Source organism: Lithobates pipiens, unplaced genomic scaffold, assembly GCF_037356315.1.
Source record: "Lithobates pipiens isolate NorthernLeopardFrog02 unplaced genomic scaffold, aLitPip1_a1.2 Scaffold_25, whole genome shotgun sequence".
Classification (NCBI taxonomy): Eukaryota; Metazoa; Chordata; class Amphibia; order Anura; family Ranidae; genus Lithobates; species Lithobates pipiens.
This window is the reverse complement of record NW_027507787.1, coordinates 224,622,525-224,647,365: the sequence shown is the minus strand read 5'-3', so window position 1 is coordinate 224,647,365 and position 24,841 is coordinate 224,622,525. Positions and strand designations below refer to the sequence as shown.

At 40.2% G+C, this 24,841-nt stretch overlaps 1 protein-coding gene across 1 annotated transcript in view; it reads right to left on the bottom strand.

The window, feature by feature from the left end:
• The window catches only part of LOC143930922 (alpha-2-macroglobulin-like), a 173,915-nt gene that overhangs the window by 14,290 nt on the left and 134,784 nt on the right, over nt 1–24,841 (bottom strand). Inside the window, exons 24-32 of the mRNA XM_077455614.1 lie at nt 22,824–23,000; nt 18,329–18,410; nt 15,926–16,082; nt 14,535–14,609; nt 11,837–11,999; nt 7,583–7,788; nt 4,039–4,254; nt 3,828–3,955; nt 2,810–2,900 (exon numbers count right to left, since the gene is read on the bottom strand). Coding sequence (XP_077311740.1) covers nt 2,810–2,900; nt 3,828–3,955; nt 4,039–4,254; nt 7,583–7,788; nt 11,837–11,999; nt 14,535–14,609; nt 15,926–16,082; nt 18,329–18,410; nt 22,824–23,000 — 1,295 coding nt within the window. The remainder of the gene's footprint in view (nt 1–2,809; nt 2,901–3,827; nt 3,956–4,038; nt 4,255–7,582; nt 7,789–11,836; nt 12,000–14,534; nt 14,610–15,925; nt 16,083–18,328; nt 18,411–22,823; nt 23,001–24,841) is intronic.

Sequence of the window (24,841 nt, the reverse complement as noted above, 5' to 3'; positions counted from 1 at the left end):
AAGCATATTGCTGATACTTTATGTACTCCAGAGGTGGAGACAGAAGGTATAGTGGGTCCTCACAGAACATATGGTCCTCTACATGTTTTGCGGAATGTTACCACTTCATCAGGAGGATATTGTCTAGAATAAAATAGCAATTTATACATAAAGATCAAACATACAAGGAACACATATTTAATATGAAATACAATTGGTAACTGGGTACCCATTTTTCCCCCAGTCACCAAATGTATTTCGTATTAAATATGTGTTCCTTGTATCTTTGATCTTTATGTATAAATTGCTATTTCATTCTAGACATTATCCTCCTGAAGAAGCGGTAGCATTCCATGAAACATGTAGAGGACCATATGTCCCATGAGGACCCACTAAACCTTCTGTCTCCACCTCTGAAGCACATTAAGTATCAGCAATAAACTTGTATAGACTCTTGTATTTTATATTGTTCTGTTTTGAACATTGAACACAATGTTCTTATTTATGTTTGGACATCCTGTTTTTTATTATTGTGTATTAATAAAAAATTATTTTTTATTCAAATATGTATGTTTTTCTATTGGTACCGAGATAATCCATTCTCTTATCTTTGGAGTCTAGCTTGGGGAACTGTCTCTTCCCCCAATTTCCGATTCAATTTGGATGATGGTACCTCCACTTTTCCTGATTTTGTACTTTTCTTTTTTTTTTAAGTTTTGAGGCTTTCTTGTTTTTTGAGGTGGTAATGGTATTGTGGCAATTATACTCAGCTGGGGTGATGGAAACTTTTTAGGAGCTGAGAGAGGAGCTTTCAAACAAATACGTATATCAATATTTACAAATAAGGGACGTGCTAACAGCTAATTTTAAGGCTGTAAGGGTGGAATGGAGTAAAGCCCCTATATTGAAAAAATTTGTAGACACCACATCTATAAAAGGGTTGATATCAAAACTGTATAGGAACATACATTTAAAAGCATTAAAATTTTTTTTACAACTACCTAGTAAAGTAAAATGGAAAAAAGATGTGGGGGAGATAAGAGTATCAGTGGTGTAGTATTTTACAATCAATAGATCTACTATCTCTCTCAGGAGCCCAGAAATTGACACAATTTTATATCATCCATAGGGCATATTATACAACGAAAAGACTGTCATTGTTTGGGAGACGTCCACATGCATCATGCCCCTGGTGTGGGGGTGCACCTGGAGATTTGATCCATTTGCTCTGGAGGTGCCCCAAATTGCATAGACACTGGAAAGAGGTGATAAGTAGAATAAGATCGGTATTTGGAATACATTTGCAAATGGACCCAGTATTGTGTGTGTTGGGGTATCTGGAACACCACACGGCCCCTACACCTACACAAATAGCTATATTGAGATGCCTTTATCGGGCTAAGAAATTGATTACCCAGAAATGGATAGATTTTCTGCCGCCAGTTAAATCAGCTTGGCTGAGAATGGTTAATAATATGATAATAAGATAAAAGTTGGGCTATAAAAGGAGGGGATGTGTAGCTAGATATGAAAAGAAATGGAAGTTATAGATCGAATCCTTGGGCTTGGCACCTGAAATTCAGTTCATATAAAATTATTGTTTTTATATTTGATAATTCTATTTGTGTCTTTGGGGGCAGGGTTGGGTGTTTTTTCTTCTGCTTTTTCGGGGGGGGGGGGGTAATTTGTAGACATATAGAGTGATTGCTTTTTTATATTTATGTATATGGTAATTTTGTACATTGTAAAAGAAAAAATTGTTAAATAAAGATGAATTGACATTTTCTTAAAAATGGCTTGCTACACTGAAATTAAGTTTTTTTAGCTGTACACCTTATGCCCAGTTTCCTTAAGTGTTAAATAAACTTGGTGCACTGACAACGCGCAAAGTACAGTAAGTCATGGTAGCTAATCCACATTCATTTTCTTGCAGACAAAGACTATTTCTGATGGTTTCCATGTACTATGGGTTACTGACATCCACACTTAACTCTTAAGACTGCAGATTGAATTGTAGTAGAGGCACACCCTGCACTTTCGAAAATAATAAATATTCTCAACCGTGCCATCAATATTTCATTCTTTTCTATGTGTTAGTAAATCTTTTATGTAGGTGTATAGGAAAATTGTACAACCCAGAGGAAATTCACAAATCCATGGACAGACCATACAGACTCCATGTAGACAGATTCTCAGATAAGAAATGACCCCTAGAACAGGTGTAGTAATTCAGTGATGCTAACCAATGAGCCACCACCATTCCCCACATTATTAGAATTTGCTCTTGTACAGTGGCCTTAAACACTAAACTTTTTTTCCTAAAGTGCTTGTAAACTTGAGTCATGGAATCTGTGCAAAGCACATGCTGTATAGCTGTAGTGTTTACTTATCTCTCTCTAAAGCTCTAAATGTTGTTTCTCTCTGGTGCTTTGTTCCTTTGCTTTCAGCATGAGTAACTTATGAGAAGTTTTCCCGACACATGAGATCAATTTGTATCGGGAGGGGGCTTGTCTATTCACAACACAGCTCTGCTGTGTGGAGGGGGTGGGGGATATGCCTTTCCTCCAATCAACTCTCACACACTGTAAGTGCAGTCTCTCTGCCCTCTCCTCTGTGCTGCTGACAGATGAAGACAACTTTTTAATGCAATCTGCACTTTTGAAAGGGTATAGAGAGGGGAAGACTGCAGATAAATAAGTAAAACAAATGTGGGAGGATTTGTTTAATCTCTGTGTATCACCTGAGGCTGTTCACTTCATTGAGCATATGTGAGGGTTTACAACAACTTTAATGTATGCTAATAGAATATTTTGTCAGTAGCCATCCTTACCTTCCTCACTGTACTCTTAATCGGAATGATTCCAGACAGCATCTTCACCTCTATAACAACCATATTTGTTCTTTCTCTGGTTCCAGTGTAACTGTGAATGTAAAACATAAATAAATAAAATACAGGACTAGAGTGAAATACCCTGTCATGCCCCTTAATACTTTAGAATAATTTTTAGGTAAGTAGTTTCCAACAGCAGCAACATCCATCCGTAAGCACGTGCCACACATTGAGTTATCTTTTAGCAATCATTTCTGTGCGTGATGTGATAACCTGGAGAGGAACCATACTAGGTTGATCTGTACATACTGGCTTCCTTTTAATAGTGCCCCCCTAACCCCCCCCCACCCGGGGTATGGGGAGGCCTGCATGCTCAGGTTCGGGGATCTCACCAAAAAGTCTCTGAGATCCCATCTGTACAAGAAGTGAGACAAAATCTTTCCAACAGTAACACAGACCCAAATATTCAATAACATCTTCAGTTGTGCGAGTAATGCCCCGTACACACGATCAGAAATTCGGATGTGAGCTTTTGGATAGAAATTCTGACCGTGTGTATGCTCCATCAGACTTTTGCTAGCAGAATTCTAGCCAGCAACAGATCGAGAGCAGATTCTCTATTTTTCGGTTGGAAAAAGTTTGTATCTCAAAATGCGTTCGTCTGTATGCAATTCGGACGCGCAAAAAAATCACGCATGCTCAGAAACTATTCGGCGCATGCTCGGAAGCATTGAACTTCATTTTCTTGGCTCATCATAGTGTTGTATGTCACTGCGTTCTTGACGAAAGTTCAGAGAACTTTTGTGTGACCGAGTGTATGCAAGGCAAGCTTGAGCGGAATTCTGTCGGAAAAAACATCCACGTTTTTTCTGACGGAATATCTGATCGTGTGTACTGGGACTTTTTAAGAATGTTTTATTTATTGTACCATTCATCAACAAATTATGGTCACGTTATACCCTCCAAGTTTTAACTTGGAGTCCCCCCCCCGATGAAAAAAAACACTAATAAAACTCACGAAGCATCGATGTGAATCTCAAAACTTGTCACTGGATCCCCCAGACACTCTCTGCTTGAATGTGTTGTCACCTTTAATGAAAAGCTGGTGTCCCTTTTGGGTGGAGGGACATTGTATCTCAGGACTGCCTGTGTGGTGAGCAGAGAAAATCGAGTTTGAGAATGACTATACGCAAGAAAAAGAAGAAGGCAGAGGGTTTAGTTCCACTTACCTGTGCGAAAACACAGCCGTTTCCTGTGGCGGACAACGTGTAATCTCCGTTAACAACCGGTAGTGATGCTCTCTGAAGGAGGAGGCGGTTGTTTTTGTCTACATGGAACTTCTCCAGAAATCCTGAGCTGGCACTGACAGTCACAGTCACATCGCCCTTATCACTAAACGTGAGCTCTGAATACTTGGCTAGAGCTTGGAGAGCCACAACTGTGTCCTACATAGAATAAGACAATGATGTTTGTGAAGGCCTTCATCTAACAATCAACACCTTCTGCTAAAAAGGTAGCAGATTTTGGATTGTGCTCAGTTCCTGCAACTAAAATGTTGTTTCTAAATAAAGCCCAGCTTTTTTAAATATTTGGTCTTTAAAAAAATTATCAATTTGGCCATTTAGGGCAAAGTTAAGGGTTCACTTGAAATCCTATCTGCCCACTGATACTCATCTTCATAGTGCTCCCCTACCATTTTGTTCATCTGATGGGGCCCATGGAAATACCAGGTTAACATTTCGGTATGAGGGAGCATTAGATTGTCAACCTAAAACACTGTAACGTGGGGTAGGAGAAATGGTCATTAACCCTGTGTAAGCTTTGACATTGCCCTGCATATAGTTTACACAGAGATTAGACTTAGGGCTCCAACAGATGAAAAAAAAAAAACAGGGGGGAGCATAGAGAGAGACTATTCGTGGGGAGTGGGAGAAAGTGACCTATCAAGAGAACCTGTAATTTTTCCTTAAATGGACAAAGTGACAGATTTTCTTTAAGATCTAAGAAAACCACCAAAAATACAATAATGATCATACAGTATAAAAACTCCTCCACTAATCACAATGAAATTCCATCTCCATTTTCCCAGGTTTTGTTATTGTACACTCAGCCTTATGCCAAACAGTGGTGTTGCCAGACCACAGCTGGGTTCTTCATATATTCCTATGAAAGATCCATTTTCACACTTGTAGATGTGTGTATATGGATACAAAGCCCCACCAGATTTTTTTTTAGGATGTTAGAAGTTTTATGTTTTACCTATTTCAGTTTACATTTGTATCTTATGTTTTTGGTGCATGATGCCCCCTCCCCCAAGGCACCCCCCATGTTGAAGGCACGCGGCCTGGTACGGCTCAGGAGGGGGGGCTGCCCGCTCGTCCCCACCCCCTTTCCTGGCCGGCCGGGTAGCATGCCCGCGATAAGGGTCTGGTGTGGATCTGGGGGGGACCCCCACGCTGTTTTTTCGGCGTAGGGGGTTCCCCTTGGAATCCATACCAGACCTAAGGGCCTGGTATGCTCTCGGAGGGGGAACCCACGCCAAATTTTTTTCAGAAATTTGGTGTGGAGTTCCCCCTTCAGAGCTAATAATTCTGTCAAAGTCTCCTCCGTATAGACAGAGACCCGACTTGGAGGCGACCTCCATTGAAATCAATGGGTACAAGTCGCCTACAAGTCGGATTGAAGTAGTACAGGAACTTCTTTTGAAGTCGGAGGCGACTTCAGTAGTGTGCATTAAGACGGCTCTCATTCACTTACATTGATTTTTAAATGTTGTCCGACCTGAGGCGACTAGGGGCGACCTGAAGTCGGATCTGAGTCGCCCCTGTGTGAACCGAGCCTAATACATCCTATGCATTAATGTGAAAAAACTTCTGACACTGACAGGCCCCCTAGCCTCCCTCTTTTACTCACCTGAGCCAGTTGGTTCCCTCGGCAGAGACATATCACTCTGCCCAGGGTTCTCAGCTCTTGATCGGATAGATTGATAGCAGCACAGCCATTGGCTCCCACTGCTGCCCACCCGCAAGGTAACCCACAGGGAGAGCACTTCTCCCAAGGAGTTTACCGATGGGAGGAGGAGTCGTGAGCCCCGCCGAGGGACCCCAAAAGAGGCTGATCGTGGCCACACTGTGCAAAACGAACTGCATAGTGGAGGTAAGTATGATATGTTTGTTATTTTAAAGTAAAAAAAAAAACAGGGTCCTCTTCCACTCCTCGCAATGACAACATCAATGAGTCAGTGGATGTTAGAGACCCTGCACTCTTCCACCTTTCGTTTGAGGATGTCCCACAGATGCTTAATAGGGTTTAGGTCTGGAGACATGCTTGACTAGTCCATCACCTTTACACTCAGCTTCTTTAGCAAGGCGGTGGTCATCTTGGAGGTGTGTTTGGGGTTGTTATGTTAGAATACTGCCCTACAACCCAGTCTCCGAAGGGAGGGGATCATGTTCTTCTTCAGTATGTCACAGTACATGTTGGCATTCATGGTTCCCTCAATGAACTGTAGCTCCCCAGTGCCGACAGCACTCCTGCAGCCCCAGGTCATTACACTCCCACCACCATGCTTGGCTGTAGACAAGACACACTTGTCTTTGTACTCCTCATCTGGTTGTCGCCACACACGCTTGACACCATCTGATCCAAATAAGTTTATCTTGGTTTCATCAGACCACAGGACATGGTTCCAGTAATCCATGTCCTTAGTCTGCTTGTCTTCAGCAAACTGTTTGGGGCTTTCTTGTGCATCATTTTTATAAGAGGCTTCCTTCTGGGATGACAGCAATGCAGATCAATTTGATGCAGTGTGCGGCGTATGGTCTGAGCACTGGCACTGACAGGCTGACCCCCCACCCCTTCAACCTCTGCAGCAATGCTGGCAGCACTCATATGTATATTTACCAAAGACAACCTCTGGATTTGACACTGAGCATGTGCACTTAACTTCTTTGGTTGACCATGGCGAGGCCTGTTCTGGGTGGAACCTGTCCTGTTAAACCGCTGTATGGTTGTGGCTACCATGTTGAAGCTCAGTTTCAGGGTCTTGGCAATTTTCTTATAGCCTATGCCATCTTTATGTAGAGCAACAATTATTTTCTTTTTTTAGATCCTCAGAGAGTTATTTGCCATGAGGTGCCATGTTAAACTTCCAGTGACCAGTATGGGAGAGTGAGAGTGTTAACACAAAATTTAACACACCTGCTCCCCATTCACACCTGAGACCTTGTAACACTAACGAGTCACATGACACCGGAGATGAAAAATAGCTAATTGGGCCCAATTTGGACATTTTCACTTAGGGGTATGCTCACTTTTGTTGCCAGCAGTTTAGGCATTAATGGCTGTGTGTTGAGTTATTTTGAGGGGACAGCACATTTACACTGTTATACAAGCTGTACACTCACTACTTTACATTGTAGACAAGTGTCATTTCTTCAGTGTTGTCACATGAAAAGATATAATAAAATATTTACAAAAATGTGAGGGGTGTACTCACTTTTGTGAGATACTGTATATGTGATCTGCTGAGGTCTGTTTTAGACAAGCAGGTGCACATTTCAAATCTGTTTCTGACCATGGCTGTATGAGTTGTACAGACGGGCATCTGGGTTGTTGACATTTATTTTCTTGCAGTCACTGAGACATTTAACTAGTATGTCAGTGATTTAACCTACCGTAATTTCATTCAGCCATAATAGTGTTGTTATGTTTTGGTGGACTTGATCTTAAGTGGCAATGAGATATGTAATGCACTGGAATGTTATCAGTCACCTGTGTAGATGAGAAGCCTCCATAGGGGTTCTGCTGTTTGCTCAGCCAGTTCACAATCTCTGTAGATTTGCCCAGGTCAGGTTTAGGTCCAGAGAGTAGAGCCAGGAGGACATAGGCATTCATTTCCACCTCAGCAGATGGGGCTCTGTACCAGTATGAATCTTGAATGGGAGGAGGAGTATCCCGCGCCCAGTGGAGCTGTCCATCTGTAAATATGACAACATCACATAATTACACTATGATCTTGTCTTTCTCCAAAAACTGAACATAGCACCTTACTACAGGTTGTGAAGGATCTCTGTAGAATTTGGATTGGCATCAGCCAGGACAAAAGGTGGCATTGCAACTGGCATTTAAAGAAAATTCTGACACATGAAAGCTAGAGTTGGGTTTGACAAATATACCTAATTAATGAGGCTATTCCCCATCTCCTTCTCCCCCCCTCCCTCCCCCACCCCCCATATAGCCCAGTCCAAGGATTTAGAGCAAGAAGGTCTGAAAATAGACATCAGTTCTCTATCAAACCACAATTCATTGCTAATCATTTGTCACACACTATATGGCCAAAATTTTGGTGACACCTGACCATGAGTCTATTGTACATCCCATAACAAAACCTTGAGTATTAATAAGGGGCGGGCAGCCTCTTTGTGGCTATAATAGCCTTCACTCTTCTGCCAAGGCCTTCCATGATATTTTGAAGTGCAAACTAAAATGTACGATAGGGGAAATCCTTTGTGAATAGTGGGCAGAACATGGAAAGTGCCTGTTGGAATTTGTTACTATTCAGCCAAAAGAGCATTGCTGAAGTCAAATACTCATGCTGGACAAGAAAACCTGGCATTCTATCAGTGTTACAATCCCTCCCAAAGGTGTTCAGAATGGCTTAGGTCAGGGCTCTGTGCAGGTCACTTGAGTTCCCCGGCTAAAATCATTAAGCCATATCTTCAAGCACATGGCTTTGTATGCTGGGATACAGCCATGTTAGAACAGAAAAGAGCCTTCCACAAACTGTTGCCATAAGTTTTAAAGTGCACAGTTATCTAAAATATATATTTAAAAAAAAAAAAAAAAACATTAAGTTTTTATTTGAGTTTAACAAGAAATTAGTACAAAAAATTTGTATAAAACATTTGTACAGGCTGAACAGTTGCCGTTCAACAGAAGTAAAGTGGGTACAGAAGGTACAGTACTCAGATGTGTTACAATTATAAAGTACAATTTCAGTAAAACATATTTATCCACTTCAGCCCCGGACCATTTTGCTGGTCAAAGACCAGACCACTTTTTGCGATTCTGCACTGCGTCGCTTTAACTGACAATTGCGTGGTCATGCGACATGGCTCCCAAACAAAAATTACGTCCTTTTTTACCACAAATAGAGCTTTCTTTTGGTGGTATTTGATCACCCCTGCGGTTTTTATTTTTTGCGCTATAAACAAAAATAGAGCGACAATTTTGAAAAAAAAACACATTATTTTTTACTTTTTGTTATAATAAATATCCCCCAAAAATATATAAAAAACATTTTTTCCCTCAGTTTAGGCCGATACGCATACTTCTACATGTTTTTGGTATAAAAAAAAATCGCAATAAGTGATTGATTGCTTTGCGCAAAAGTTATAGCGTTTACAAAATAGGGGATAGTTTTATGGCATTTTTATTAATATTTTTTTTTTACTAGTAATGGCGGCAATCAGCAATATTAAATGACACTGGCAGTTAAGGGGTTAACCAGTGGGTGGCAGTGTAGGGGTTAAGTGTTCCTAGGGGTGTGTTACTAACTGTTGGGGGCTGGGCTTTCATTTAGTGAACACTGATCTCTGCTCCAATCACATGGTGCAGAGATCAGCGTCACTAGTTGCTAGGCAGAACGGTGAGATGCTGTTTACAACGGCATCTCTCCGCTCAGCCGCTCCGTGAGACGATCACGGGTATGCCCGCGGCGATCAAATCCGCCGGACCCGTGACCGGACTCACGGGGGTCCCAACCAGCGCTCACGATGCCAGGGCGGCATTAGAGATTGGACGTACCTGTACGCCAATATGCCTGCCCGTGCCATTCTGCCCACGTACATCGGCATGCACTGGTCAGGAACCGGTTAAATGTTTGGCCAAATGCTCCATGCTTCTTGAAATGTATAATATGATAGTGAATTGAAAGATAGAAGTTTTTTTCGTTAGTTTGGTTCATATGAACAATATCGGTTACTTCTGATAGGTTGGGGGGCTAATGTTGACTTCCACCGCCTTAGGATTAGAGACCTGGCTGCTAGAAGCATGTGCGTTACAACCTGTCTGTAGTCCTTTGGGTAGTTATCAATACTTATATTAAGAAAGGCTAGTTCAGGGCAGGGTGACAATTGTCTAAAACATATTTTTCTACTGCTTGGTTTAGCTTTGACAATAATCATTATTGGAATTGCCTAAACTCCAATAATTTGGAGGGATGTCCACATACATTTAACTATATAGTGTACCTTCAGATAAAATCCAGCATTTAAAAAAAAATCAATAGTTCCCAGAAATGAGTCCACATGTAGACAGGGTCAACTTGCGTGGTGACATCACAGATATGGACTCCGCCCTACCCATTTAGTCAGAGTTGACGTCCTCAGGGGCATGCCGAACCGTTGATTTTTTACATGCTGGATTATATCTGGAGTTGTGTGAGTTCTTAGTATCATCTTCTTTTAATAAAATATCATGACGTTTTACACTATGTGGACCATTTTTTCCCCTATGGTTTGTGAGTTGGAGTGATTTTCATTGTCAGCCATAACGCTATCCTATTCAGCCCAAACAGAGGGAACCAAATAGATCTTATGTGTATCATTCATGCTTGTCTAGACTCTTAGAATTTGGAGTCTCGATCTCTGGTAAGCAAGCATTTCACATGATTCAAGGTGGAGTTGCACCTGAGTGAAAATTCCACAAAATATTTGTTCACTCACATTGTGTATTCACTTCAAGAGACTGTGTTCACTTAGATTGTTTTTGTGTTTGGAGACTAATATGAGATTTTTATTTATATATCAGGGATATGCAATTAGTGGACCTCCAGCTGTTGCAAAGCTACAAGTCCCATCATGCCTCTGCCTCTGGGTATCATGCTTGTGGCTGTCAGAGTCTTGCTATGCCTCATGGGACTTGTAGTTTTGCAACAGCTGGAGGTCCGCTAATTGCATATCCCTGATATATATATAAACATCTCATATTAGTCTCCAAACACAAAAAACAATGTAAGTAAACACAGCCTCTCTCATATATATATATATATATATATATATATACACACACATATACATATACACTGTTTTTACTATTTTTATTATTTTTATTGTTTACTTATGTTCTTACTTATTAGATGTCCACAATCGTGGCACGGAGAGGCAGATGCCTATGTAAGAGACCACTACTCCCGATCACTTGAGCAGTCGATCTCTGTCATGTGTGGTCTATGTGTGTTCCCTCAGTGTGTTCTAACTGTAGACACCCTACAGTTAGAACACACTGAGGGAAGATACTTAGCCCCTTTATCGCCCCCTTGTGTTTATCTCCTTCCCGGCCAGTGGCATTTACATAATAATCTGTGCATTTTTATAGCACTGATCGCTGTATAAATGTCAATGGTCCCAAAATAGTGTCAACAGTGTCCGATCTGTCTGCTGCATATATATATATATATATATATATATATATTATTTTTATTTTTTTATTTTTTGGGGATAATTATATAGTAAAAAATATTGCTTTTTTTTCAAAACTTATTTTTCTTAATCTTTTTTTGTTTATATCGCAAAAAAATAAAAACCGCAGAGGTGATCAAATAGCACCAAAAGAAAGCTGCATTTGTGGGAAAAAAGGGCGTCAATTTTGTTTGGGTACAACGTCGCACAACCGCGCAATTGTCAGTTAAATCAATGCAGTGCCATATCGCAAAAAAAAGGGCTTGGTCGGGAAGGGGGTAAATCCTTCCGGGGCTGAAGTGATTAAAAAGGTTAAAAAATAATAATATATTTGGCCTAAATCCCACCTTTAATAGGTTTTCCACTTACAGGGTAATTATCTTTGTATCTGATTCTTTCCCCCTTTTAATAAGCAGTGCACTCAGTTTCAGCCCCAACCGAAGAGGGGTGTAAAGAAGGATGCAATTGAATAAATTACATTTTTGAAAACAATCGTAAAAAAAAATTTCAGTTAAAGTATACAATGACTTCTGCCTAGAATCATTTTAGTAAATCTATTCCTCACCTTCTCGTATAGCTTTTTCTTCCAGTTTCTCCAATACAGCCGCCCTGAGTTCTGTTTCTCTGCACAGTGTAAAGGTGTAGGCCAGCAGAGCCAAAGTGTATACATTGCTCACATCCGCAGCAGCCTTCTGCAGACAGGACACTGCGTCTCTGACTAGAGGATCCTAGAAATAAATAAACTAGTATGAAATCTCAGTATTTCCTAATTAAAAATTTGGAAGAGTAATCAAGAGGATAAAGATGCATAATGAATCTGATGTGATCTATGTACCAGGGATGGGCAGTGAGGTCAGTGGCTGGTGAAGCACTGGCTAGTTTCAGAGCCAGATACACACAGGTTACATACGCCGCAAACCTTAGAGTGAGAGCAATAATCCTAGCACTAGGTCTATTCTGTAACTCTAAACATGTAACCTATAAAAAAATTCACCTATGGAGATCTTTAGGTATTGAAGTGTGGCACCATTCCACGAGTGTGCGCATTTTTAAAGCGTGACATGTTAGGTATCTATTTACTTGACATTACGTCATCTTTCACATTATACAAAAAATGAGGCTAACTTTATTGTTTTTTTTTATTTATTTTCATGGAACTGTTTTTTTCCCCAAAAAATGCATTTGAAAAATTGCTGGGCAAATACTGAGCGAGATAAAAAGTTGCAATGACCGCCATTGTATTCTCTAGGGTCTCTGCTAAAAAAATTGCACATGCTTGTGGAAAGGCGCCAAACTTCTGTACTTAAAAATCCCCATAGGCGAAGCTTTAAAAATGTTTAGAGTTAAACAGGAGGTCTAGGGCTAGAATTATTGCTCTTGCTCTAACGTTCGCGGTGATCTCACATATGTGGTTTGAACATCGTTTTCATAGGTGGGTGGGACTTACATATGCGTTCGTTTCTGCGTGCGAGCACACAGGGACAGGGGCACTTTAAAAAAAAAATGTATTGTTAATTTTACTTTACATTTTTTTAGTTGACACTTTAAAAAAAAATGTTTTGGTCACTTTTATGTAAACATACCTTGTAATAGGAATATAGCACCATCAGTCCTCTTTACAGTGAGAAATGGGGTCAATCAAGACCCCACATCTCACCTCTAGGCTGGGACAGCTGAAATATAAAAAAAATGGTCTCGGCTTCCCAGCCGAGGCGCGCACCATTTGTTTGAATGCAGAGGCCGGGCCTGGCGTGTCATAACATCATGCTTGGCCTTCAAACAATCAGAGACTCCGGCAACCATCTAGTCCACCGGAAATCTCTATGGTATACATCCGGGGCCAGTGGATCCATTCTCCGACTCACCGATGGCAGTGGTGAGTCAGTAGAAACAACGGAGGGTGGCGAGAGGGGGGGGGGATGTCCCCTCTCGCAAGAACGATCAAGTGGCTGACCAGCCAATATGATGATTCTTATGGTGTAGGGAATCGCCGGCTGCAAAAGACAATATTTAAATGATGCCTGTAGCTGCAGGCATCATTCAGATATACCTGCACAAAGTCAAGGACATCATATGACGGCGGACGGTTGGGAAGTGGTTAAATACATTTTAAGTACAACTGCAGCCAAAATGATTTTCTCAGTTTAGAAATATTGCCATCTGTGTCTCTTGTTGGGAAACCTTCCTATAACTTACTGTCTGTGACACCCAAGGCATTGTTGTGAATTGAGCTTCTTGTTTACCCTCCCTAAAATGATTTTCCATACAGCCCACTGGTGATTGTAATGGTGGCAATCATTCCCTATTGAATTCTGCTTCAAAATATGTGGAGAAGGCAATCTGGAGAGGGGCAAGGGATAATTCAGCTCACAATCCTGGAGGTCAAAAAGAAATATAGCGAGGGGACAGCTTGTCAACAGAGACAGACATTAATAAAAAACTGAAAGAGGTGCTATCTATTCACCTTTCTATACAAAACCAAAAAAATAAATAAAAAGATCTGACTGAATACTACTTAAGCAAAATCATCGACCATCATTAAGAGACTATTTGATTTTGGCTCATTAGCCCTCAGTGCAAAAGGAGGTGTCATATCAATCATATGGGAATTTTGTTCATGTTTTTAAAATGTGATGATATTGTTGTCGACAGGCAACCTCAAGTCTCTTTTGAAACAATGGAGCTGTGCAACCCAACACCCCAGCAATCAGTGGAAATTTGCCATTTAGTGGCGCTAGTAATACCACTGCTAAAGGAATGACTTCCAGCTTCAGCAGCTGGAAGTTTGGCCGGTGGGCAAACTGGCCAAAGTTGGTTATTTAGTTCACCCATTTGGCAAATGGTAAACGACTTGGATTGAACTCATATTCGACCCAAATCTGGAGATCATCCCTACTTTCCATTAGATAAAAAGATTAACATTCACCTTTTTTGTCAATATGTATATTCCTTTCTACTCATACCCCAAAAAAGGTCATATCTGATTTCCTGCTTAGGGACAGATTGATTACATGGAACAATATGAAAAGGAGCTGCTTCAAGCTCAGTTGTTCACCCATGTTCAGGGGTGACGTGTTACAGTCTAACAATAACTGGAATGAAGCACCAGTGGCCAACTGTACACACATTCTAACAACACCTACTATTAGGCAATTGGTTAAGGTGTTATGCTTGGAAGTAACTTTGCAAGATCATATTTTCTCTTGGTTAGGTACAACATATACAGGAATGTAACAATATTTTAAATGTTGATGATCACTTACTTCCAGAGATACACCGGCCTCTATCAGAGCCATGGTCACATACGCAGAAAGGGAGACATCATCTTTCGCTCCTCCCTGTAATAAAGACCAATTTTTAGGTCTTATTAGACTGAAACTTTGATGAAGAGGATTAAGTAAAAGAAAAGAAGATTTTTTTTATTTTTTATTTAAGAATGAACCCACTCCCAAGAAGTTGTACAGTCTTAATTTCAATCACAACACTAAGTTTGTATCCTCCAAATTAATTTAGTTGATTGGATTAATTATGTTTGAGGACATCAAGTAGACATGAATTTTTGTAAGACTTGAATACGAACAGGGGTTTTGTATCTCTTCTACCAAGAAGCTAGGACCTATATTGCTTACATATGTTTTTATTTCAAATAAACTTCCGTAGCAAAAAAAAGAGTGAAGACATGTTAAAGATTTTCATCATTTACATAGTTTGCTGAGCTTTAGTTCTTTAACCATTTGCCGACTGGCCAACAGTAATTTTACTGCTGGCCAGAGGCTTGAGCAGGCACCAAGATGTACCAGTTTATTGCCCCGCTCGTGCACACTGGTGCACTGATTGCAGTGCTTGGTATCCGGCCTAGATAATAGAAATATTGGTATCTAAATACAAATATTATTTTTTCATTTTCCAAAAAATTGTGACAAAAAAAATTACAATTTCAAAAAATTTACCATGCCTCTTACGAAATACCTTGACCTGTCTACTTTCAAAAAAAGGATCATTTGGGGGGTATTTGTACTGTCCTGGCATTTTAGGGCATTTATAAATACAAATATCATAGTTTGTAGACTCTCTAACTTTCACACAGACTACAGTAAATAATATACATGGATTTGGGTGATTGTTACCAAAGAAATGTAGCAGACTATATTTTGACAGAAATGTATGAAGAAGGATATTTGTATGCAACATTTTATAACAGAAACACATGGGAGTTTTTTTTTTTTTTTTTTTTTCATTACACATGGAATATTATATATCCATTCATTAAATTTTTGTATTGAACACTGAATTAATTAGGTGTTATTGTTGCGCTACTGTGAATTTTGTTAAATATGCACTTTGGCATATACAGTATATTTCATTTTCATTGGTTTTGAAATGTGCATGTTTTGCAGCATGTATTTTTTAAAAATTTTCCCAGACATATAAATAAACTGTTAAACTTATACAAAGAAGTTTTCTTACACAAGAACTGCTGATAAGGATAGATAAGGATAGCATATTCAAACCAACAAAACATCAAAATCTGGACATTCAAGTATCTGGACACTATGACACATAGGGTACTATGTCTTTATAATATAACCAGGTCTATGATAAACATTGTATCACAATTTGCATATGCTGTTTTGTAAGAATGATAATAAATCACCTGCATAGCAGTATTCAGTAGTCTTCCTACATTGCGGAAGCAGCCAGTCTCTTTACGAATATTCTGAAGCCAGGTAAAAGATTGGTTTAGATGACTTTCATCTATAAATATGTAGGGCCGTCCTTTGCTAAAGGACTTCACTACAAATGCAGATAGCCTGTAGGATAGAGAAACAAATGTATTTAGAATAACCTTTTATTAAAACCTAAGCCAATTATCACAATATACTTCCTTCACTTAGGTAAAACTGAGAAACTGGTGACTGAGGATCATAGGATGCCTCGGCATCGGTAGTAGAACCAGAACTAATGATCATTCATGGCCAGGTGCAGACTACATGTGGGGCAGTATTGCAGCAGCCTTCAGCAGCAGCTCCGCTGTAAAAGATTTATTGCTGTAATCTTTCTACTTATTTATTTTTTCTATATAGTTATTTTTCTGCTACAAGCATTGAACTGACAAAAGAAATTAGACAGCCACTGTGTTTATTGGCTTTACAATCTGATATTGAGATGATGATACCTCTGGAATTGCCTTTGGGCTTTTTTATTATAATTTTTTTATTATACAGGGTTTAAATAGCACATAACAGTTTGAGCAGCACTTTACAACATGGGGGCAAACAGTACAGTTACAATACAATTCAATACAGGAGGGATCAGAGGACCCTACTCATTAGAGCTTTCAGTCTAGAAGGGAGGGTCAAGTGAAACAAAAGGTAATAACTGTGGGGAAAGATCAGATAAAGAAAATGAAAATAAAAGTGTTAGATGTGGGTAGGATATGCATCTCTGAAGAGGAGGGTTTTCAGGGTTTGTCTAAAAGCTAATAGAGTAGAAGATAATCAAGATAATCGAGATAATTGAGTAGAGCGGACATACAGTCTTTACACATGCAGTCGAAGGTAGGTGCACATGGTTAAGCTGCTTCCCACACTCCACTTGAGTGCTTCCGTCAGTATACCATTTTCTCCAGTCTGAACATAGATATCAGATATTATAGCCACCTACTGCAACCAAGAACTAAGCAGGACTCATTTGGCCACAAAACTGGAACTGTTTATTTAAATTTCAAACACATACTTTTATATCCCACAGGAGGATATCCCCTCCTGATCATATTACCTGAACAATACAAACTGTAACCAGTAACATAATTAACATGAGCTAATTAACTAGTCATTTAACCAGCCTAGGTGACTCAATGCCCACCCAGACAATGCTGTGATTAATCAGACAATAGGTGACCCAAATAACAATTAACAATGGAACAGACATACTTAGCAGAAAACACTTAACACATTAATAAACAGACAATAGCAGAAGACCCCCAGCAACAGACTGGCATTGAGCTCACAAAGTACAATAGACATTAGCCCAAGTGTAAACACATCCCCACAATAGTTTGCTAGCAGACAATAGGTCAGTTAATTAGCACAGTTAACAATGTGTAGAAGACAAGTGATTGAGCTGATGAAATTAACATCCGCTATGAGTCTGACTGTGTGGAGCAGCCTAGAGTCCCAGAGTCTGCATGTCTTGGGGAGACATGGACTTGAATCCAAAGTAACATTACTCCAAGGGTCTCCCCAGCACACACCTCACAGCAAGGAGTGTTCCTTTAAAAGCCAGGGCCCATAGTCAGTAGGCTAGCCTGCAGTCCCCTCCAAAAGCCTCTGTCCTGGGTGAGTCAATTACACTATGTTCCTACCACACCATCCCTCAACTCTCCCCCCTTAAGCTGCAAAGGCAGTGTCTGCAGCAGGAATGAAACTGGCTGCAGTGCTTGGTGGCCACTACTACCCGCCGAAAGAGACCCATTTTTTTTAATGTTTCAAAGTATTGTTTGTCTTCCTCTTTTTACCTAAAAGTAAACCCAACAATGGAAAGGAAAAAGGATACACAATATTGAGTATCTTACATTTTACTGTACACGTTCTTACAAGTGGATCTCATGAGTTACACTTCAAATTTGATAGTAAATGAGTTGAGCTTCCAACTAACCCCTTTAACAGAGGTTAGCTACCTTACATAATGCAATCCTGAAACATCAGCCCCAAGCTGGTGGACCCTTAGATTGGTATCAAAATGTGGTCTAGCCTCTATACCTTAAGCTAAGTCATGTTGGTAACTCTGGTTAGGAGGGGACATACTGTAGATGTCTACTTTGCTTTTGAAAAGGCAGATATGAACCCTGAGAACAGGACCATGGGAGCAGATTGAGTAAACTATTTGTAGACTTTAGGAAATATGCTATTTTTTACTTAAGAGCACAAAATGATGGCAGTTAAAAAAATGTCAATTGTTTATGAAACATAGTGCAAATTAAACATCGCCCCGTTAGGGTTTGGATCAATCTTATGAGCTTATTGTCTGTCAAAACATTGTAAATCATGGCACTCACCATGTGTTACCCTCGGGGTCATTCTTTCCAAAGGCACTGTATGAGCCGTCATCACGCTTGTAAGTCAACTGTCGCTGATATCCTGAACAAAACATACAAATTGTAAATGTTTTAAACATTATACAAGAAACTTCTGCAATATTTAATCTTCATAACCAGCAATAAGCAAAGTAATAAGTGCTCAAACATCAAGGGTCTGTATATTTTATGCATTTATAGATTCCAAATAAGTTATGAGTCAGGGCTCAAAATTACATGTCTTGAGCTACTAGCCAGGTCTTAAGAGTTACTCGCTACCCTGCCCCACCCCTAATTCCACCCCTAAATACACCCTCATAAATTATCACATGAAATTACACTGTTAAATGTTTTATGCAGAATTACGTTACAAAAATAAATATTAACAACATAATCACTGCATCCTCATCAGTGCCCATCAAAGCAGCCTCACCAGTGCCCATTAATGCAGCCTCACCAATGCCCATCAATTCAGCCTGATCAGTGCCCATCAATGTAGCAGCATCAGTGCCCATCAACGCAGCCTCATCAGTGCCCATCAATGTAGCCTCATCTTTGCCCATCAATGCAGCCTGATCAGGGCCCATAAATGCAGCCTCATCAGTTCCCTTCCATACAGCCTTACCAGTGCCCCTCAATGCAGCCTCATCGGTGCCCATCACCACAGCCTCATCTTTGCCTATCCGTGCAGCCTGATCAGTGCCCATCAATACAGCCTCACTGGTACCCATCAATGCAGTCTGATCAGTGCCCAGCAATGCAGCCTGATTAAAGCCCACCCATGCAGCCTCACCCATGCCGATCAATGCATCCTAATCAGTGCCAATCAATGCAGCCTTACCAGTGCCCATCAATGCCCATCAATACAGTCTCACCAGTGACCATCAATGCAGCCTGATCAGTGCCCATTAATGCAGCCTCATCAGTGCCCATCAATGCAGCCTGATCAGTGCCCATCAATACAGCCTCACCAGTGCCCTTCAGTGCAGCCTTATCAGTGCCCATCAATGCAGCCTCACCAGTGCCCATCAGCGCAGCCTCACCAGTGCACAGGGATCAGAGAAAGGAGAGGAAGAGGAGGAGAGCTGACTGGATCATCACACAGAGCGGGGATCACCCACTGTGACTGCTTTGATTTGATTTGTCTGGCGCTCACAGACACACAAAGTCCCGCCTTCTGGATCTGCTCTTATGATAGATGTCACACATCCCAGAATTGGACCAATGTTTTGTCTTGGACGGCTCCCATTCAACCCTGCCTGTAGGAAGCATTGTATAGACTTAGGAGGGCTGAAGTCTCCAATCCAGGGTCTAGGTTTTGTCAACAATTTAGTACACTGAGTGTGCAGGTGTGTACACGATCTTTGTGAATAAGCTGAGTGTAGTTCAGGGCTCCACTGTTGGTGAGAAAAGAGGTCTCTGTCCAGAAGTCAGGGTGTAGGCCAATGTAGAAGTTTGCTGCAAGGTATACAGAAGTAAATGTCTGCACAAGAGTTGAAAAGAATGAGAATTTTGGGCAGGAGAGACAGACGATGGCCTGAAGCCTCTAAGACCAGAGAAAGCCAGGAGGCTGGTATGAAGAACTTGATTGGCTGAGGAATGCTGAAAACCCCTTTGAGGGTAACCCTAAGTGTAATGTTTGGAAATTTATTGTAAATAAAAGTATGCAATAAAATCCTAAAACAAAGATTTTCTGAGCGGACTGCATATTTGGAAGTGCTACACTTTAACATATTCCCCACATTTATTTTATAAAGTGTCATAATAATTTTAGAATTTCGGTAAAGAACATGGGCTTGTGTTGCTGATGGCAAGCAGCCAGAAGTTAGTTTTCCTTTCCATTGCATGCTAAAAAATGCAATGGAATCTAAAAATTTGGTTTTAGCCCTTGTACACACGGTCGGACATTCCGACAACTAAATCCGTCGGATTTTGTCCGAAACTGTTGCATACACACGGTCGGACAAAGGTGTCGGAAAATCTGATTGTTCAGAACGTGATGACGTTATTTCATTGCGACGGGACTACATTCAGGCTAGTAGCTAATAGCTTTGGTGTAGGAATTTGATCTGAGCATGCGTGGCACTTTGTCTGATCAGAATTCTCTACACATGATCGGACAAGGTCCGATCGGATCATGTTGTCGGAAAATTTTACCGACAAGTTGGAAAACTTGGTCCATCGGATACTCCGACGGAAACAGTCCGATGAAGAACACACACAGTCGGATTATCTGACAAAACGGTCTGATTGGACACATTCCGTCGGAATCTCCAACCGTGTGTACAAGGGCTAACAGATGGTTACAATTGTTTATTGATTTGCAAAGTGCCTTTGAACATGCTAACAAAGTTGACTGTGTCAGTAAAGTAATCCTTAGCACAGCCCTCTCCCTCCTTGCAGATCATAACTTTCTTCTCTTTGAGGAGGGTCTACTTATTGTCAGTGCTGGCCTAGACTACATACTTTTTAATGTAGCAGTTGGAGAAGGATGTAAAAGGGAATAATGTAAAGTGTCACTTAACCACTTAAGGACCAAGTCTCTTAAAAACATTTTTTTTTGCTATAAAACTACTTAAAACCCAGAAACATGAAACATTTTTTTTCTAACACCCTAGAGAATAAAATGGCGGTCGTTGCAATACTTTCTGTCATACCTTATCTGCGCAGCAGTCTTACAAGCGCACTTTTTTGGGAAATAATACACTTTTTTGAATTAAAAAAGACAACAGTAAAGTTAGACAATTTTTTTTTTTTAGATTGTGAAAGATAATGTTTCATAATGCCGAGTAAATTGATACCCAACATGTCACGCTTCAAAATTGTGCCCGCTCGTGGAATGGCAACAAACATTTACCATTAAAAATCTCCATAGGCGTTGTTTAAAAAATTCTACAGGTTGCATGTTTTACGTTACAGAGGAGGCCTAGGGCTAAAATTATTGCTCTCACTCTACCAATCACGGTGATACCTCACATGTGTGCTTTGAACACCATTTTCATATATGGGCACTACTCATGTATGCATTTGCTTCTGCACGCGAGCTCGGCGGGAAGGGGCGCGTTGAAAATATAAACATTTTTCTTCTTATTTATCTTACCTTTTATCTTTTATTTTTGCACTGTTTTAAAAAAAAAATAATTGTGTCACTATTATTCCTATTACAAGGAATGTAATAGGAGCTTTAAGAGCTATGGGCGGAAGTGACGTTTGGACGTTACTTCCGCCCTGCAATGTTATGGAGATGGGTGGGGGCCATCTTCCCCTCACTTATCTCCATATCTAGCAAAGGTGAAGATCCAATCCAACCCGGCGGAGGGCACCGGTAAGCTGCGGGATGGGGGGCCTTCTCCCACCTCCGATAAAAGTGATCTCGCGGCCAATCCACTGCAGAGACCCCTCTTATCGTAAAGTCGGCCGAAGAAGAGGAAACTGGGGCTATGGCAGCTAGCTGCTGCCATAACAACGATATTACTCTTCTAAGTAAGGACATCTATCGGCGTGAAGCAGTCTGGAAGTGGTTAAGCAGCAGGGCTGGGGGCTTTTGGATACCTACATGAGGGAGGCTTCAACATGCATAGAATATGCTAAATTACAGGCATACCCCACTTTTAAGTACACAATGGGGATTATTTACTAAAGCTGGAAAGTGCAAAATCAGGCTCACTTCTGCATAGAAACCAATGAGCTTCTAACCCCAGGTTGTTCAATTAAGCTTTGGTAATAAAACCTAGAAGCTGATTGGTTTCTGCACTTTCCAGCTTTAGTAAATAAACCCCATTGTGTACTTGAAAGTGGAGTATGCCTGTAATGTATAATTTATGGGAAGATCGTTTTTTTTTCCCATGTATTGGGGCAGTGCCCATACTGCATGGGTTAATTGCTAGTTTTAGTCTAGGGGATTGGACAGCTGAGATATACTTATCTAATCCTCCCTGCACAAGACCGGCCCCTGTGGCTCCTGTCCCCCTCATGGTCTTGTGCCGTGGTCTGTTCTTGACGTCATCACACCCAGAGACGTGACGATGTCTGGAACAGTACACAATAAAAATGTAACTATAGGGAAAAAAAAGAAGCCTATCTTTCGCCAAACCGATATATTGTGTGTGTTTTATTTTCTCGGTCAGCTCATCCTCCACAGTTATTAGATTTTGCATCATTTGACCCTTCTTCTTAGATTGTAAGCTCTAACAAGCAGGACCCTCTGATTTCTCTTGTATTTAATTGTAACTATAATGTCTGCCTTTATTTTGTGTAGCGCTGCGCAAATTGTTGGCGCCATATAAATCCTATATAATAATAATAATAATAATATTAAAGATGGCGCAATCACATCCAACAATGAAAATGTTATGATGCGTGGAAAATCACCTTGTGTTTCTTTCAATACCATTCATTTAACATATGCCACTATGGCAACTTATAACTTATACCAATCCTCGCAGAAAAATAAAGAAGTAATTTCACAATGCCTCACCACTTTCAAGAAATTTGGTGGCTTTGCTCTTTATCTCATTGGTCAGCTGATGAGTCTTTTCCAGATACTGCAGAATGAAGATATTGGGGGAAAAGAGGACCATGTTCTGCTCCCCACACCCATATGGCATAGCCAGGAGACGGTCCAGGTTCTGCAATGCTGTGCCCATTATATCTCCTGTAAAGGTAAAACAAAAGCAAAAGGTATTATTACATACTGCAAAAACATAAATATGAATATCATGTTATTTTTAACATTTTTACTCTCACGTTTACCATGAAGCATAATGCACTGAGGCTAAGTAAGGAATTACATTTCAGTTTAAATGTTACTTTTAAATGAAGAATTCTTGGCATTAAAATCTATTTTCTGAAGGTACAGTTCATTTTTTTGTTTTGTAATATCCTTTTCGATTAGCTGATAAATGTACAATACTGCTTCAGATTTAAAGTTCAATTCACAAAGCTTTAACACACATGGATAATGATCTTTATTTTAGCCATGTGATGGGATTTTCCAACTCAGTGGACTTAGTTGAAAGTAACTGTCACTTTATTGAAAATAAGGATCCCAATGCTGGTGTTTGGTGTATGTCTTTGGTATAAGCCATCCACAACTCGGCTACATCACTAACCTAGTCTTAAAATATCAACCAAATCATTCCTTTCCTCTCAAGACCTCCTGCTCTCTAGCTCCCTTGTCACCTCATCCCATGCTTGCCTCCAGTACTTTTCCAGAGCCTCTCCCATCCTCTTGAACTCCCTACTCCAGTCTGCCCAACTCTGTCCATCTTCAGACAATCCCTGAAAACTCCTCTCTTCAGAGAGGCCCCACCTAACTGTACATTTATTTTCTCCATCAACCCATCCCTCACAGTTATTACCTTTTTTTTTGTCACTGACCTTCCCTCTTAGATTGTAAGTTCTAATGAGCAGGGCCCTCTGATTCCTCTTGTATTGAATTGTACAGTAAAACCTTGGATTGTGAGCATAATTCGGTCTGGAAACATGCTTGTAATTCAAAGCACTTTTATATCAAAGCGAATTTCCCCATAAGAAATAATGGAAACTCAAATGATTAGTTCCACAACCATTTATTCATAGGTCTTTCAGTTTATAGTCCACATAAAAAGATTATAGCAATGTGATAGGTTGTGTAACCATAAAATGTCCATCCACAAATGGAAGCCTCCACAAGGGGATTAGAAGCAAAATCCAGCAGGAGCTACAGAGTATAAAAGAGAAGAGAGGAACCTCTAAGTGTAGCAATATGGTTACATTTAACCACTTTCAGACCGGACCATTTTGCTGGTAAATGACCAGAGGTCTTTTTACACTTTGGCACTGCGCTGCTTTAACTGGTAATTGCGCGGTCATGCAATGTTGTACCCAAACAAAATTTGCGTCCTTTTCTTCCCACAAATAGAGCTTTCTTTTGATGGTATTTGATTGCCTCTGCGATTTTTATTTTTTGCGATATAAACGTAAAAAGACCGCAAATTTTGAAAAAAAATGATATTTTCTACTTTTTGTTATTAGAAAAATCCAATAAACTCAATTTTAGTCATACATTTAGGCCAAAATGTATTCAGCCACATGTCTTTGGTAAAAAAAAAGTCAATAATTGTATATTTATTGGTTTGCGCAAAAGTTGTCACATCTACAAACTAAGGTACGTTTTCTGGAATTTACGCAGCTTTTAGTTTACGACTGCCTATCTCATTTCTTGAGGTGCTAAAATGGCAGGGCAGTACAAAACCCCCCCAAATGACCCCATTTTGGAAAGTAGACCCCCTAAGGAAATTGATAAGAGGCATGTTGAGCCCATTGAATATTTTATTTTTTTGCCTCAAGCGATTGAATAATGACAAAAAAAAAATTTTTTTTTTTTTTTACACAAAGTTGTCACTAAATGATATATTGCTCACACATGCTATGGGCGTATGTGAAATGACACCCCAAAATAAATTCTGCTGCTTCTCCTGAGTATGGGGATACCACATATGTGGGACTTTTTGG